The 18,397-nt window shown below is 40.0% G+C and overlaps 1 protein-coding gene across 1 annotated transcript in view; it reads left to right on the forward strand.

Annotated features, from left to right (window-relative positions):
- The first annotated feature begins 1,197 nt into the window (after positions 1 to 1,197).
- Positions 1,198 to 18,397, forward strand: part of LOC135476087 (merlin-like) — a 65,213-nt gene continuing 48,013 nt past the window's right edge. Inside the window, exons 1-3 of the mRNA XM_064755987.1 lie at positions 1,198 to 1,612; positions 14,351 to 14,479; positions 15,010 to 15,216. Coding sequence (XP_064612057.1) covers positions 1,493 to 1,612; positions 14,351 to 14,479; positions 15,010 to 15,216 — 456 coding nt within the window. The 5' untranslated portion in view covers positions 1,198 to 1,492. The remainder of the gene's footprint in view (positions 1,613 to 14,350; positions 14,480 to 15,009; positions 15,217 to 18,397) is intronic.

Here is an 18,397-nt window from a genome sequence, read left to right on the forward strand (position 1 = left end):
CAACAGCCCACTTAATTTTGTTGTGGACAGGAATGGCAGCCATTTTCATGTCAGAATCCAGGCATCTTTCAAGGAAAAAAAGAAAGACATTTAAAATATAACAAAAATCTTACAGTTTAGAGAATTAAGTTTCGAGCAGCAAAGACATGGCGATAATTGGTAAACACTCAAACATAACCGGTGAATGAAATGAATGAATGAATGAAAACGTCATGCGCCAAAAACGTTCATATTGGTCAGTTGTCAAAATAAAGCTTTCGTTTTTTAGCATTACACCACTAATATAATACTCTGTGCGTGCGTCTGGGGAGCCTTTTGTTTTTTCAAGCATTGATGATGGTGACTCAAATTCATGACTCTATAAACACCCAGTATTTAAGAAGATGGTTCTGATTAACACTCATGAAAAGACCTAGTTGTTTTAGTTTTCCTTTTTAATTTAATGGCGAGGCGGCATATTTTTGAATCCTGTGAAGTGGTGCTCGTGTGATGCATGACCGCGAGCCTTTGTTACATCAAAACATTGATTGTTGAGCAACATCTACAATGTTACAATGTATTAGTTTCTGTTGTAACGTCGTTCTGTCTTTATTGTGATCTCATTTAATGGTTGGAAACAAACTTATCATGTCAATAAAGCGGACACTTGAGACGTCTCTATTTAGACCCGCACGGTCCTCCATCATACAATATAGCCACTATGGACTAAAGTGTAGTGCGCTGTAATGCCCTGGTCAAAACGATCAAAGCTGAAATGTGTATCAATGTGTATCAATGTGTAAGAATACAATTATATAAAATTTTTACTGGCCTTTTGTCTGTTTTTCTTTTTTTTTTTCTTCTGTTTTTTTTTAGGTCGTTGTCCTTATCTGTTTGCTGAAGTATTGTTTATTCATACTGGACATTTAGCAACTGGACCACCTTTACAAATTCATTTGGTAAACACATTTTCCAATTTAACTAACAATTTACTTATTTTTCAACACATGATGGAATGATGGTCATTTGAATGCTGGAAACTTGTTGGGAAGTGTTGAAATGCTCAGTGCTAGACCTTATTCAAAAAAGAAAGACTTACATCATGCCTTATAATCTATGCTATGCATTTAGTTTCTTTTTCGCCCGCTAGAGGGCGGGACTACACAAATCTGTCAAGCCAGGAAAAGCTTAAAATAAAGATGAGTAGATAATATTAGTAAAGTAAGTTACTGCTAGGGAGAGCGTGTGTTTTGTGTTGAAAAGTTGTAGCGAGTTTGATAATCCATGCAATTTTGGTTGAGGTTCATTCATAACTATGGGGAGTAACAAAGGAGAACGCTGTTTAGTTTTAAAGCCAGGTGAAAAGAGGATAAAAGGATGGTGAAGTTCTACAACCTGAAGACTTTGCCGAAGTTGTTGGAAATCGTGACAAATCAGTTCAAAGTTGCCCAGAAGTAACGGAGCAACTTAGAACCTAAAGAATAGGCCTTTACAGGGTTACTTAACTTACTGAATGCGTGTCAAAGAAGTCAAGATGCCGCTTGTAACCATTAAAAACAAGCCTGGGAGTACGTCCAAAAACTACCCAGTCCGCGTGACCACCATGGATGCGGAATTGGAGTTCGATATTGATGTACGTAGCCTCATTTCTGACTTTCCGTGTTACACTTTGAAAAATATTATTTTTTGTGTCACACTGTGTAATCGTTTTAGTGTTAAAGATGTTTACATGTAAATATGTATGCAAAGCTTTACATTCTTTTAGAATGTCTGCATGTTACTAGATAGTATTACAGGGTAATTTTAATTGTTGTAGACAGATATCAAGTTCATTTTCAGACAGCCGTGTGTACTGCTACCAGTACATAATATTAAGCTGCAAACTTAAAAGCCCTTTTAGTTTATGTCTCTTGCTGATGGATATACCTGCAGTTTAGAGTGCTTTATTTCATACCAATTTTTTAAAATAAATGATGTATTTTTTTGAACGGTCTTCATGCATGGTGCACCAACTATGAATACATGTACCAGTATGTCACAAAATCATTCCAAACAATAGTGGGCTGTTGCACTAGATTGCTAACTGTAACATGGTAGAGGGATGTTCATTGAAGAATCACCTATTCACAATGAAATTCTGAGAAGTGGGTCAGAGACCATCAAAGGCATCAACCTTGTCTTAACAACTCCCTAATGCCTATCAGCTTCCAATTAGTGGTGTTCAAATGTCGGCTGAAATGTCGCAGTTGGGGTATCAGTAGGAGGCCTATCACTCTGGATTATTGGGGTTGCACATTAACATATTCACCAGTAATATAATATAATTATACCAGTGTATAAATATCGTGATATAAATGATCGTCGCCTTCCTGATGTGTCTCTATAGAACATACACGGGATGAATTTTGTGTTGGAATGGCTTCGTGTGTAAACTTTGGAATAAATAAAAATGAAAATGTGTAGTTGTCATCAGTGCAAATCTTACATTAAGGGACAAGCCTTCTGGTAATGTGTTTGTGAGACCTACATGCAGGATTTTCAGGGCAGTCATCTACAGGCTCTTGACATGTAAGCTAGATGGATACACACATACTTATTGCTGTGCACAGGTCATGCCTGGAACATGGCCATCTAGGAATTAGCCAAGGATCTCGGCTGTTATCATTTTATATTTGGTTGGGCGTAGATCACAGCCGAGGAGTCTTCAAGGTTAAAATATTGGTATTTAAGAAGGGCTCAGCGCGTGTGCATCAAAAATGCACCAATACATGCATTAATTCAAGTAAAACTCCAGTATATTATGTTCACCAAGACATTCTCTGTTCCTCCGTCAATTTTTCCACATTCTGTAGCCTTTACGACCAGTAAATCCAAGATAATTCACCGCTGTGACATACGCTTACATGCCTTGTCGACATCATGACCTAATAAATTGGATTGTTCCTCCCCATGCATGCATGCATGGTTGACCTTTCATGACATCACTTTGTTTTGAGCAGCTGGCTGTCAGTTTTGACATACATAAAGCCATGTGACTACGGATGTGCCATTTTGCGATTGATTGAAGGCTATGGAGCAGAATGACAGATCCCACAGTTTGCGCGAACTCTCAAATTAAATCTACAGTGAAGAAAAAGAGGGGGGTTATCCTCTGCATCCGTTCCATTCTAATTTTCACGGAAAGCTCAACCGCTTCCGTGCATGCAGGCCTCTCCGACCCAGATTTTAAAAATATGGCAGCGCATGGTGACCTGTTAAATATGAGTCTATTTTCGACTTCCGCTAAGATTTACAGGAGAATGGTGATGTAAAAGGCAAATAGCAGTTGTGGCAAAAAGTTAGTAAATATTTTAGCTGTCAGAATTGCTGTGCTTTATGTGTATTCAGGACGAATCTAGTGCGTGTGCATCAGAATTGAACGAAGGGGTAGCTTTTTGTAAGAATTACGCCAGAATCGGATTCACATACATGTAGCTCTAGGGCTAAGGGTGGCCAGTGGTCCCTGCGTATCAGTACATATAAGCCACCCTAAGACCCAGATCTCAGGCTATCTTGGAATTCATCTTTAATCTTCATATGCATATGTACATGTTGAAACATTACCATGTTCATAAATACACAAATGTAGTGCTGACATGTGCGTGTATTGTTGTACTCCATTACCAACATATCATAGTCTGAAGGCTCATTGGATGATTACATCAACAGAAGTGTTGAACTGTTGGTTCATTACATTTGTACATTTGTAACCAATTTAGAACAAGGATGGTTAATATTTTGAGAACAACATTGTAGACAACTTAGGCTGCTTTCTGTGAACTGACCTGAAACAGACCTGGGAATTTGGTAGCTTCACTAGGCTCACTCACTCCACACGTACATCTGTTATGTCCTGGTGTACCCTGACTGGGGAAAATTGGACCTGGACTAAAGATATACATGTGTATCAATTTTGACATTAATTTTTACTTTTGTTTGTTTGCATTTAAAAATTGTATTTTATGTCTGTGTGTTTCAAAATCTGGTAGCTCTGCACCCAGGAGTCTCTCACTAATGTGATTGCTATAAGGTTGTGTCCAGCTTATGATGGCTTCCTCTCAGGTCGTATGTGGGAAGGTCTGACAGCAACCGGCAGGTGGTCCTGAGTTCCCTTGGGCACCATCTGGTTTGCTCCTAACATACATGTTATGCCGGCTGTCATCGCATAATTGCAATATTCTTGAGTACGGCGTAAAACACCAATCGAATAAATCAAATTGAAAAGAAATCCACCTGGATTCATGTTCCGTTCAGAGTATGCATGAATATTGATAGAACCCGTTCTCAGGACCCAGTCCAGAGATCCCCATGCAAAGTAAAGCCCTGGAGGCATATGGCGAGCATAACCATTATAAACTGAAACTTTACAGATAAAGATACATATGCACAAAATATGAATGTGCATGTTAAATACTTGTGGATTAGACATATATGATAAGGCTGTGTGTGTTATAAATACAGTGTTCAGGTATGTGCATGCAAACGGTTATATTGTATAGGGCGGCTAGCTTGTATGAATATGCATCAGATCAGTCATTTATCATAAAGCCATACAGGTGTATTAATAGTGGAGTCTTCACAGTGACACAGAGGCTCATCTATCTCAGAGAGCCTAATTGCATTAAAGTGGACAGGTGATGATTTGTACCTGTATTTCACAGGTAAAAATAGTTCTTGTAGATGCCATAGCCGCGGATAGATGAAGTGCAAAAATAAAGGGCTGGAAAATGGGACCTGATTGTTTTCAATCTAGCAATTTGCATTTTGACTTTCCATCCAGCAAACCAAAGCAAGTGCCTTAGGTAAATGTACTGCCTTGTGTTAGAATGCTTTTAGGCCTCATTCTGTAGTGGAAGGTGTGTCAATCAACTGCACATAAAGATAAAAATGTGTATAAATCATACCGATCGTTGATATTTTAAATTCCTCGGAAGGATGTAAGGTTGGGAGGGGTTTGGTGTTGAGAGGGTGTGTTGAGAGGGTGTGTTGAGATGTTTGAATCATGTAAAGTTGTGTAGCAGGTGATTTATCAAGTAATTTTCATCTGTGACTTGTGGCCGTCTAAGGTGTTCTCTTCAGGACCATGCTGTGCATGGTTATGTTCATCTACTCCACTGTGAAAAATAAAGGAAAATTTCCTGGTGTGTGGTTACTGGTGTTTGTGACTTTGCCAAAGATGTGCATGTTGATCCAATTTCAGTTTTGCCTTAAGTGGAAAAAATTTAAGGCTCTTAATTTTTTACTCCAGGAAATAAGCAAATGAAAATTTACAATAGATGTGATATCCAGCAAAAGCTCTTTTGATGGCTTGATGCCCATACTATTTAAAGATAGGATGTTAAAAATTTTACCAACTGACTGGATGACATACAGGTAGATAGACCTGTACAGCTTCCTGTCACAGCTAAAAACTGAGTATGTCTGTACAGGTAACTGTCTCTTTCCTGTATTCCTGGTTAGCTGTGAGTCAGATGACTGAGTATGTCTGTGCAGGTAAATGTGTGTGTCTGATTTGTGCCCCTGGTTAGCTGTAAGTCATATGACTGAGTATGCCTGTTAGGTAACTGTGTGTGTCTGATTTGTGTCCGTGGTTATCTGCGAGTCAGATGACTGAGTATGTGTGTGCAGGTAACTATAACTCTGATCTGTGTCCCTGGTTATCTGTGAGTCAGATGACTGAGTTTGTCTGTAAGGTAACTGTATATGTCTGATCTGTGTCCCTGGTTAGCTGTGAGTCATATGACTGAGTATGTCTGTACAGGTAACTGTGTGTCTGATCTGTGTCCCTGGTTAGCTGTGAGTCAGATGACTGAGTATGTCTGTGCAGGTGACTGTGTGTGTCTGATCTGTGTCCCTGGTTAGCTGTGAGTCAGATGACTGAGTATGCCTGTTAGGTAACTGTGTGTGTCTGATTTGTGTCCGTGGTTATCTGCGAGTCAGATAACTGAGTATGTCTGTTAGGTAACTATACCTCTGATCTGTGTCCCTGGTTAGCTGTAAGTCATATGACTGAGTTTGTCTGTAAGGTAACTGTGTATGTCTGATCTGTGTCCTGGTTAGCTGTGAGTCAGATGACTGAGTTTGTCTGTGCAGGTGACTGTGTGTGTCTGATCTGTGTCCCTGGTTAGCTGTAAGTCATATGACTGAGTTTGTATGTAAGGTAACTGTGTATGTCTGATCTGTGTCCTGGTTAGCTGTGAGTCAGATGACTGAGTATGTCTGTGCAGGTGACTGTGTGTGTCTGATCTGTGTCCCTGGTTAGCTGTAAGTCATATGACTGAGTATGCCTGTTAGGTAACTGTGTGTGTCTGATTTGTGTCCGTGGTTATCTGTGAGTCAGATGACTGAGTATGTCTGTTAGGTAACTGTGTATGTCTGATTTGTGTCCGTGGTTATCTGTGAGTCAGATGACTGAGTATTTCTGTGCAGGTAACTATACCTCTGATCTGTGTCCCTGGTTAGCTGTAAGTCATATGACTGAGTATGTCTGTAAGGTAACTGTGTATGTCTGATCTGTGTCCTGGTTAGCTGTGAGTCAGATGACTGATTATGTCTGTGCAGGTGACTGTGTGTGTCTGATCTGTGTCCCTGGTTAGCTGTAAGTCATATGACTGAGTTTGTAAGGTAACTTTGTATGTCTGATCTGTGTCCTGGTTAGCTGTGAGTCAGATGACTGAGTGTGTCTGTGCAGGTGACTGTGTGTGTCTGATCTGTGTCCCTGGTTAGCTGTAAGTCATATGACTGAGTATGCCTGTTAGGTAACTGTGTGTGTCTGATTTGTGTCCGTGGTTATCTGTGAGTCAGATGACTGAGTATGTCTGTTAGGTAACTGTGTGTGTCTGATTTGTGTCCCTGGTTAGCTGTGAGTCAGATGACTGAGTATGTCTGTAAGGTAACTGTGTATGTCGGATTTGTGTCCCTGGTTAGCTGTGAGTCAGATGACTGAGTATGCCTGTTAGGTAACTGTGTGTGTCTGATTTGTGTCCGTGGTTATCTGTGAGTCAAATGACTGAGTATGCCTGTACAGGTAACTATACCTCTGATCTGTGTCCCTGGTTATCTGTGAGTCAGATGACTGAGTTTGTCTGTAAGGTAACTGTGTTTGTCTGATCATACATACTCAAGTCATCTGACTCACAGCTAACCAGGGGCACAGATCAGACACACACAGTTACCTGTACAGACATACTCAGTCATCTGACTCACAGATTACCAAGAACACAGATAAGACACACACAGTTCCTGCACAGACATACTCAGTCATCTGACTCGCAGATAACCTGAGGTACATATCAGACACACACACAGTTACCTGTACAGACATACTCAGTCATCTGACTCACAGCTAACCAGGAACACAGATCAGACAAACACAGTTACCTTACAGACAAACTCAGTCATCTGACTCACAGCTAACCAGGGACACAGATCAGAGGTATAGTTACCTGCACAGACATGCTCAGTCATCTGACTTGCAGATAACTACGGACACAAATCAGACACACACAGTTACCTAACAGGCATACTCAGTCATCTGACTCACAGCTAACCATGGACACAGATTAGACACACAGTTACCTGTACAGACATTCTCAGTCATCTGACTCACAGCTAACCAGGGGCACAGATCAGATACTCACAGTCACCTGCACAGACACACTTAGTCATCTGACTCAGAGCTAACCAGGGGCACAGATCAGACACACACTGTTACTTGTACAGTCAGATGACTGAGTATGTCTGTATGTCACTGAGAGTGGCCTGCTTGAAAACTGTACAAGTACATATAAGCCATGTTGGGAAAGAACAGATTTTCAGAAAAGATTTTCTCTTTCTTTTTTTCACAGACAGCAAAATACTCCTTCATTCAAAGTGCATTTTTACTAAGTTAACAATGATTTGTTAGATAACAGATATCATGCTCTGTGGTTCATTAAGACGGAATTTACATATGTATGTCTGCTTAGTGGATCATTTTTCAGTTTCATAATTTCTGAAGGTAAATGTGTGTGTGTTGTAGTTTGATGTCTGCATCGATCCGTGTCTAATGTTGACTTTAGTTGGCATGAAGTTCAAAGTGTACATAACATGGCAAGGAGTTGTCGTGAGTTATGGATAGCTGTAGCTTATAAATGATGTATAGGGACAGGTGCCTGAACTGATAACAAAGAGAAATCATGGGGGAAATGTGGGGTTGTTATAAAAGTTTTCTTTTTAAATTACGAAGGTCACAAAATAAATCACAGTCTTAAAATTCTGTTATGTTAGTATTTATTTGAAGAAGCAAAGGATTTTGATCCATTTGGTGAGTTTTAAAATGTGTTCAAATATAAACTAAACGGATGTTTTCAGCCCTGAATGTGTCTGTTCACTGGTGTGCTGGCCAAGTTACATGTGTTACGTACATTTCCATGTATATCATTGTTCGATGAAAGATACTGACAAACCTATAATGAGATGCCATTGAGGGGAAAAAAAGAAATTATGAAAACCTGCATATTCAAACTGAGTTGATGAAGTCTTTGTCCACAAGTCCCACATGACCACAGTGAATGTTCAGATTTGATGACTAATGTCCGCTTACATTTAATCCTACCTGTACATTACTTAATAATGCTGCACCTGAAGATATTTATCTCAGCTGAAATATTTGAAAATAAAAACTATCCAATTTTATATCAAAGAGACAATAGTGCATTACTGCAGGTAAAGAGATCAGAGATGTTTTCTTTGTAACACTCTGTATTATGTTAAACTGCTGTATTTCCTGAAATTTAATAATCATCAAAGTAATGTTAAATATGCAGCCACAACCATGTTTATTTCAAAGTCACAGGTACAGTTAGCTTTAGTTCATGAGCTCGCATCCACGCTGAGATACAGTAGGTATATATGTGGGTGTAATTATTCATGTCTGTACTTTACCTGATCGCTCATGAATATTTGATTAGTATTGAAATGAGGTGGGATTAGTAAGTGGGATATGTAGAAAAAGGTTAAGTTTTGTCATACATTCCCTATTGAAGAGAGACTGAGTTCTTGTGTGTGAACTATGTGTGCCTGTGAACATATATTTTGTTAGTGTTGATCATTATTGGACTGGAATGGCTTGTGTATGTAGTGTACATGTGTACAGAGCACGTAGCTGTAGGCGACACATGTAATGAACAGGTACAATGCTAGCAGGTGTACATGTACAGGTAAAAAGGTCTGGGCATCACTGAACTCCTATACATCTCTTCTTAACCATAGTACCTCATTGTGCTCTGACTGCAGTTGCATGTCAGTGAGGAATGTCTGACACATATTTATTTTTATACCGTACTCCAACATTGAAAAAAAGATCCTGCCCATAAAACAAGACCTTTTAATTGATATAGCCTTAGTCACAAATGGAAATGATAAATGTATATATGTTTGGTGTGAGATGATGAAAGATGATGAATTAGTGCCATGTAGTACACATTTTGCATATACATGGTCAGGTCAACGGGGCAGATGTCTGACTGATTCATGGGCTTAATGGTTAGAACATTCTCCTCCAATCACTTTAGAAATGGTATTTTGCGGCCTCGCTTGGCACTCGGCACCAAGAGGTTAGAGCAAGGAAAGATGACTGGCTGGCTGGGTGTCATGTATGGTGTCTTCAGCATGATACCTCAGCGGTGGCAGCACTTTGGGGCCATGCGTTCGCCCTGCCACAAGAAGGCACAATATATGTACGCACACCTAATGATTCCTTGTCGTCATGTGGCTGTAAAACGCAAAGCATACATACATATGCTACATACATACATCTTAGTTCATGTGTATGATGAGATGAACTTACTGGATAATTAGCCAGATGACCAATACATTAAAGTACGTGCAGATATATAATTTTTAGCTCCCCTGTTCAAAGTACCCTGAATGTCAGTGGGTAGGCATATACATAGTGGGTAGGCGTATACTCAGTGGGTAGGCGGCCCAATGGCAGTGAAAGCAATATTGATGTACACGCTAGGGATGGCATCTGAACAAAGTATTGCATGTATTGAGCTCAGGTTCGGATACATTTAGAGCACAATAACACAAAGGTGATGTTCAGTCGTTAATGTCATATTTGTATCTTAATTGTCATTACAAAATTCACAACTTAGCCTTTTGTGTATTGAAATCAATGTTAAAGCAAATGTTAAGTTTGGTATCTTAAATGGTACAGTACTTCATGTATTGAGCTGAGGTTTTATAGACTGTAAATCCTCTACCTTTTCAATGACTACAGCATTTGTTTCAGTGGAATTAATGCATACTGAGTTATTATGTGGATATTTGTGTCATTTAAGATGCAAGCTCATAAAAGTGTGCAAATTATTTCTCTATACCCCATTGTTCTCGCGGAATGTTTCAGAACATTGGTGGCAGAGGTAGTTGAAAAGGTTGAAGAAATTGGGTAGTGATATATGTAAAGCAGAGCAGCACGAGGGCAATGTTCTAATGTTGGTGCCCTGCATGTCTGTTTAATTTATGTCATTTAATACAGTAAATTCATGACCTTCATGTTTGTGTACAATCCACAGTTTGGGTCTCTATGGCCTGGTGGTTTATAATGGTGTGCTAGTATAGCAGAACGACCCAGGAACCTCTCACCAATGTGGTCGCTCTGAGATCAAAAGTCTAGCTCATGTTGGCTTCCTCTCTGGTTGCATGATGGGAAGGCCAGTGAGCAGTGCCTGGATGGTTGTGGGTTTCCCCAAGGTGCCTACGGTTTTCTCCCATCATGATGTGAGTGGGTTTCCCCAAGGTGCCCACGGTTTTCTCCCATCATGATGTGAGTGGGTTTCCCCAAGGTGCCCACGGTTTTCTCCCATCATGATGTGAGTGGGTTTCCCCAAGGTGCCCACGGTTTTCTCCCATCATGATGTGAGTGGGTTTCCCCAAAGTGCCCAGGGTTTTCTCCCATCATGGTGTGAGTGGATTTCCTCAAGGTGCCCACGGTTTTCTCCCATCATGATGTGAGTGGGTTTCCCCAAGGTGCCCACGGTTTTCTCCCATCATGATGTGAGTGGGTTTCCCCAAGGTGTTCATGGTTGTCTCCCATCATGATGTGAGTGGGTTTCCCCAAGGTGCCCACGGTTTTCTCCCATCATGATGTGAGTGGGTTTCCCCAAGGTGCCCACGATTTTCTCCCATCATGATGTGAGTGGGTTTCCCCAAGGTGCCCATGGTTTTCTCCTATCATGATGTGAGTGGGTTTCCCCAAGGTGCCCACGGTTTTCTCCCATCATGGTGTGAGGGAAATATTCTTGAGTGTGGCATAATCCCTCAATCAAAAAAACAATTCAGTCATTCAATGACAAGGTCCTGAATGATTCATCAAATTTTGCAGGCTAGCCCGCACACTCATTTGTTTGTCATTATCTGGACATTGTAGCACATGTAGACAATAACATTGACCATGGACTGTTAAAACTGCTGGCTGGAATAACAGAACTAGGCAGTACCTAGATTTCTGTGACCTATTTGCAAGGTGCAGAGAACAGTTCAGTAAGTACTTTTGGGTGTATGATATGGCTAGGTACTGTCTTTTAAAATCTGTATTTTGTTATTTACATACATGCACATCTACTGTGAAATGTGCATATATGTATGTGTATGTATTTATTTATTTGATTGGTGTTTTACGCCGTACTCAAGAATGTTTCACTTATACGACGGCGGTCAGCATTATAGTGGGTGGAAAATGGGCATAGCTCGGGGGAAACCCCCGACTATCCGCAGGTTGCTGGAAGTTGCTCCCACTTACAGCTGGAGAGGAAGCCAGCATGAGCTGGACTTGAACTCACAGCGACTGCATTGGTGAGAGGCTCCTGGGTCATTATGGTGTGCTAGCGCTAATATGTGTATGTATGTGTATATACATGTATATATATATATATATATATATATATATATATATATATACACACTGTATACACCGATGTCTGAGGCTTAATAGGGTATTTAAAAATTTAGATGCGTCATTTTAATGACTTTTGTAAGTTTGTTGTTTGACAGGCTGATGGCCTGGACCTTAGCACACGCGTGACCTTAGCACACACATGCCAGACTTTGTGAAGGGTTATTTAACAAGGTCTCTCAAGTGTGTAATTTGTTATAGTATTCCCCCAGAGTCAGTGAGTTAACCTAGTTTTAATGTCCATCTATTTATGACTTTCGTGGCATGGATTTGATCGAGAAATGGCCATCCACTAATAAAGTCATTAATAACAGCTTGTGCTGTAGATGGAGACAGAAATACGACCAGTGGAAAATGACTTTCATTATTTTATTGCGTCTTAAAAATGATTTAATGGGCCATGTTGAAGAGGACCAGTTTTTATGGCGTGAGAAATAGTTAACTCAGATATTAGGCACTGATTGATTAGGGGTCATCTATTTAAAGATTTGTTAATCTCCTGGTAGAATACAGTATATGATGTGTGCATTGCCCTGATTGTCCTCGGTCTGTGTCAAAGTGATACTGGCAGAAGGCATTCACTGGATCAGGTTTTTTGTGGGAGTGGCCACACTTTAGACACGTGCTAGGTGTTTAAGTTTTGTTTAAAGATTTTTGTTGAAATGTCTTTTATTCACTAAGACATGACTTTATAAAAGCTGCTTATGCATTAGTATGCTGTCAGAGATCCAGGAGTGGTGCAGTGTTCTGATGCTGTGTGACAAATTGCAGACTCGCAGTGCATGCTGACAAGACACACCCAGTGAAGAAACTGTTGTCTCTTTCAGTGCAGTGTTGAAGTTCTTGAATAATTTTAAAAATTTTTATAATGCCACTTAATAAGGCAGATGAACTTGCTATTCTGTATTCAGTAGCATTTGACAGTGCAAAAAGAAGCCATTGATAAGATTCAGTGAATACTGTTTGACTCAATCAAGATTGGAATTATTTATGAAAGATTTTCAGATATCTGAATTTTGTGATCCAGAAGATTTGAGTCTTGTGCTTGGACACAATTGCTCCGGCAGTTTTTGAATGTTGTTCTTTGACATCACTGCTGAGGAAGGTGTTGAGTCTTCAGTTACACCACTTCTGAGGAAGGTTTTGAATCTTGTGCTGGGACACCACTGCTGAGGAAGGTTTTGAATCCTGTGCTTAGACACCACTGCTGAAGAAGATTTTGAATCTTGTGCTTGGACACCACTGCTGGGGAAGGTATTGAATCTTGTGCTTGGATTAAACCTCTGAAGAAGGTTTTGAATCGTGTGCTTAGACACCATTGCTGAGGAAGGTATTGAATCTTGTGCTTGGATTAAACCTCTGAAGAAGGTTTTGAATCATGTGCTGAGACACCATTGCTGAAGAAGGTTTTGAATCTTGTGCTGGGACACCACTGCTGAAGAAGGTTTTGAATCCTGTGCTTAGACACCACTGCTGATAAAGGTTTTGAACCTCGTGTCCTGGACACCGTTGCACAGACAGGCCCTGGACCTCATGCCTGGACACCATTGCACAGAAAAGCCCTGGACTTTATGCCTGGACACTCCTCAGGAAGGGAATCTGCTTGAAGAAACCAGTTCAGCATGTTTGTGAGCTTTTAGTTACCTTTTGTTCACCTTTGACTCTACCTGAAACTTCAAGGTGCATGTATTTTCTTGCACGGTGTTGAGGACACAGAACCATTTACAGTTTGGGGCACGATAATTCCACGAGTTTTACAAAGTTGCTGAACATCCACCATGGATTACTCAACAAAAGGGGCGCCCAACAACATACTGGCAGCAGTACAGTAACTTTTCAGTTTCATCCCCTCCAGAGGCGCCCAAAACTCCCACCTGCCAGAAAACTGCCCGATGTTCATTGATCTTCCAGAAATTGACAATGAGGAAGAGCTTTCGACAACAGTTTTGCCCTTAAACGGCAGCGAGATACGCTTGATCCAAGTGATCAATGCCCACGGGCTAATTCTAGCCATGCCTATGTTGGCCAAGGTTAGCAACGAACTCTACAATGTACATGCACATCTGTCAGATTTAGATATGATTTCAGTGAGCATGTGGAGAGGAAGGCTGTGTCTGCTCTTTCTGTGGACATTTTTATTTTTTTGATGATGTCTGTGGATTGATTATGGCTTTCACCCTCATTTTACAGTGATGAGAAGGCCATCCTTAAAATCATGGTCTGGTCACCTGTACAAAAGTCCCTATCTGTGGGCTGGCTCTCACAACCAGCTGATCAGCAGAATTAGGCTTGGTTTACAGAATATACTCTGACATTTACTTGATTTATGCAGATGGTGAAAACATTGTTGCTCTCACATTTATACTGATACAACTGTATTTGATTACATTTCAGAACAAGACAACAGGTAAGGAATTGTTCGAGCAGGTGTGTCGTACAATAGGCCTGAGAGAGACGTGGTACTTTGGCCTCCAGTATGTCGACTCCAAGGGTTATATCGCATGGCTCAAATTTGATAAAAGGGTAAAATATTGCTTTTCATTTTCTTTTTTCATTTCCCTGATAAATGTAATAATGTAATAACCAATGTACACCCCCCCCCCCCTCTCAAATAATAGAGAAAAGTAGGGGATGTAGTGTAAAGAGAGCTTATCCAATAACAAGTCCCATCACTTCATTTATTTGCACCTCCAAATACCAGGTGAACCTAGTGCATTGTATTCCAGGTCAAAAATGTAAATAGCTACTATAGCAAGATGTCTTACATTTGATAGTTAGAAGTGATTTTATGAGGCAACTGGTTTAGAAAGAAAACCCCATGATATTCACAGCTCATGCTGTACATGTATAGGTTTGTTGTATTGGAAGTCTTCAGTTTTGCTCATGTTCACTTACATGTAGGTCATGTGATTTTTGAGGGCACCATTTTGTGTAGATCAATAAAAGTAGCATAAAGAGTTAAGTATAATTTAACTTTATGCAATCTGTAACATCATGCTCTTAGGGAGGTGGCCAGACTTCTGGATTTTTAACTGTCCACTTTCTCGGTACAGGTGTTGGACCAGGACGTGCCAAGGGAGAACCCAATACCATTCATGTTCCTGGCCAAGTTTTACCCGGAGGACGTGTCCCAGGAGCTTGTTCAGGACATTACCCAGCACCTGTTCTTCCTACAGGTCAAACAGTCCATCCTGAACATGGACATCTACTGCCCACCTGAAGCCTCTGTATTACTCGCCTCTTATGCTGTACAGGCCAAGGTATGGCGATATTTTAAATTCTTCTAGTTCATAATTTCCTGGTTTTACTTTCAGTTAATTTAAGTTGTCAGGTCTTGATGTGGCTGTTTGTCCAAGGAAATTAAAGGATCAATTTGCTCATTTAATGTTCCTGATAATGCAACAAATCAATGTATTGAGCTTGGATGGTCGTACAGGAGTGGGGTACTATGTTACATACCTATGTTGCATGATGTCATCTACTATGTAATTAGTGTTTTCTCTAATAGCACATGTTCACTGCAATATTGCAAACTTATCTGCGCAGAACCATTTTGTCAGCGCACACCAAAACAGTTGAAAACCTGCCACAAATTTTAACTGCTGTTTGGATTTGATAAATGGTAGATTGATTCAGATGTACAGGGTACATGTATGTTATATGTATACCTGTAAATGATTTGTTAGGAAGGCCTGTGTCGTACCCCAGAGTAAAATTTGATGGAGCACCAGTTTAGATGGATTAATTTGATACATGTAGGAACATGTACCCATTCACATGCATATCTGATGATTTAAGTAGCTGCTGGTCATGTACTTTGATACTGTTTAAAGGCACAGGTAAGATCTTAGACAATTGCTGTATGGTTATATAGATAATATATATATGAAGTCAGAATGAACATTTTTTAACAACTGAGAAGATATTTGGCTGTTGATTATTAAACCAAATGTAACTTACATGTAATATTTGAGAAAAAAAGAAAGAAGAACAGGTTATTCATTTGGAACTAATACAATCAGCATTTCGAGTCAGTGTTAAGTCACCTGTCGTGAACAAGTGTTACCTTTGTAATTTACCTGTCCCCGGTTTATGATCAGCACGGATTACCTGGCTGGTGTATTAGACTGTGACAAACCATTCTCCCAGCTGATCTATCTATAGGTGTTCTGGGTCTCTATTTCTGTCCCCAGTCGTCCACCGCAGTGTCACGTGCCATTTGTTGCACTTTTAATTATAGCTTGGTATGTGTGGGGTCAGTGGGATACTGTCTCACACATGAACTATTAAGGATGGTGACAGAGCCCTTGATCTGTGGATTACTTAGCCCTTTAATCAGAACAGGCCGACATTGTATAAAAGTCAGAATTGTCTTTTTCCCCATGTTTTTACACAAACATACTTTTACTTCCGTACTTAGGAAGAACATTCACATACTCAGATTCTAAACTTCTCAAAAGTTTATTAATAAATAATTCAATTTTTATCCTTTTCCTAATACATGGTAGAGTCCAGGGGCCTGTTCTGTGAAGCAGTCGTAAAATGCACCTGGGATACTGCCATCACAGCATACGTGGCATATGTGTTCAGTCTGATCGAGCATATTTCTGTCAGTTTCCTCGATGGGGGAGGGCTGTCAAAGGGTACTACATCGCCTTACATTTGGGCCTATCTTAAAGTCATAAAATTTACAAAAACATCATTTCTCAAAACGAAGTGAACCAGCCCCCAATGACATCCACTTTGGGGTGATAGATGCAGGCTCAATGCTGCAAGCACTCACTCACTCACGCACTCAAAACTAAATAACAGGTTGTATAAAACATTACACCCACTGTGAGGCATAGAAATGAAAAATGTGAAAATATGGTGGCGATTGCGGCCGTTGATAAACATTAGGCAGAACATTATGCAATTTTCAGTACAAATCCACAGTGCAGGAACAAACAAAGGCAAGTACATGTATGTGCACATCAGTGCTTGTATGTTTTTGTTTCTTTTTTTATTATTATTAAAGAGTTTCGGTACCTGTCAAACTTGAGGTCATTGACAGAAGTTAAGATCTTCTGTGAGAAACTGATGAAAGGGGAAAATATTAGTCTGTTGTAAACATTCTGTGCCATCATTAAAGTTCAGGCATATTTGAGAGAGGAACAATCCCAAGTCACTAGTCAGAATACGATTGGCTGCTTGTACATTGATGGTCAGGATATGACTGGCTGCTTATACACAGATGGTCAGGATATGATTGGCTGCTTGTACACTGATGGTCAGAATATGATTGGCTGCTTGTACACTGATGGTCAGGATATAATTGGCTGCTTGTATACTGATGGTCAGGATATGATTTACTGCTTGTACACGCATGGTCAGGATATGACTGGCTGCCTGTACACTGATGGTCACAATATGATTGGCTGCTTGTACACGTATGGTCAGGATATGATTGACTGCTTGTACACAGATGGTCAGGATATGATTGGCTGCTTGTACACGGATGGTCAGGATATGATTGGCTGCTTGTACACAGATGGTCAGGATATGACTGGCTGCTTATACACAGATGGTCAGGATATGATTGACTGCTTGTACACGGATGGTCAGGATATGATTGGCTGCTTGTACACGGATGGTCAGGATATGACTGGCTGCTTGTACACGGATGGTCAGGATATGACTGGCTGCTTGTACACAGATGGTCAGGATATGATTGGCTGCTTGTACACTGATGGTCAGAATATGATTGGCTGCTTGTACACTGATGGTCAGGATATAATTGGCTGCTTGTATACTGATGGTCAGGATATGATTGGCTGCTTGTACACCGATGGTCAGGATATGTTGAAATTCCACCTCATCCAGAGTGTACAGTGTATTAAGTTGTCCTTGCCAAGTTTCATGTATGTTTATTTCACTTCCTGGCCTTTCTTATTTCTGTTGACAGAAATATTTTAAAACTGACATTTATTTGCAATCAGTCAAGTTGTATTTTTAGAAGGATATTTTTTTTTGTGTGCGGAAAGATGCAAGACGATGTTGAAATGGTTTTTGTTGATGGATTTGTTTATAGGCTATTCGTTAAGGTGATAAAAAAAGCCAGTTTATGTGGAAGTCTTTTGTGAAGTGTTTTTCTATTTGTTGTTGTTGTTCTGATTAATTGGGATTAGATGTCACCAGATAAAGTATCGCTTCACATTTGTCAACTTTGTTTTTGATCTTGTTTTTTAAACAATCTGGTTGGCCTCCTCATCAAAATTATACTCTGTCTCTAAATGTCTTGTCTAATTTAAATAAACTAGATATTAATACACTTTGGCTAGAAAAGGCAAGACAAGAAAAAATTTAGGTTTGGTACTTTGTGCCCAAATATGTTTTTGCATGTATTGTCTTTGCTCTGTGACTGTTACATTTATAAACTGTGCTGTCAGTACACTATCCTTT

Source organism: Liolophura sinensis, chromosome 10, assembly GCF_032854445.1.
Source record: "Liolophura sinensis isolate JHLJ2023 chromosome 10, CUHK_Ljap_v2, whole genome shotgun sequence".
NCBI lineage: Eukaryota > Metazoa > Mollusca > Polyplacophora > Chitonida > Chitonidae > Liolophura > Liolophura sinensis.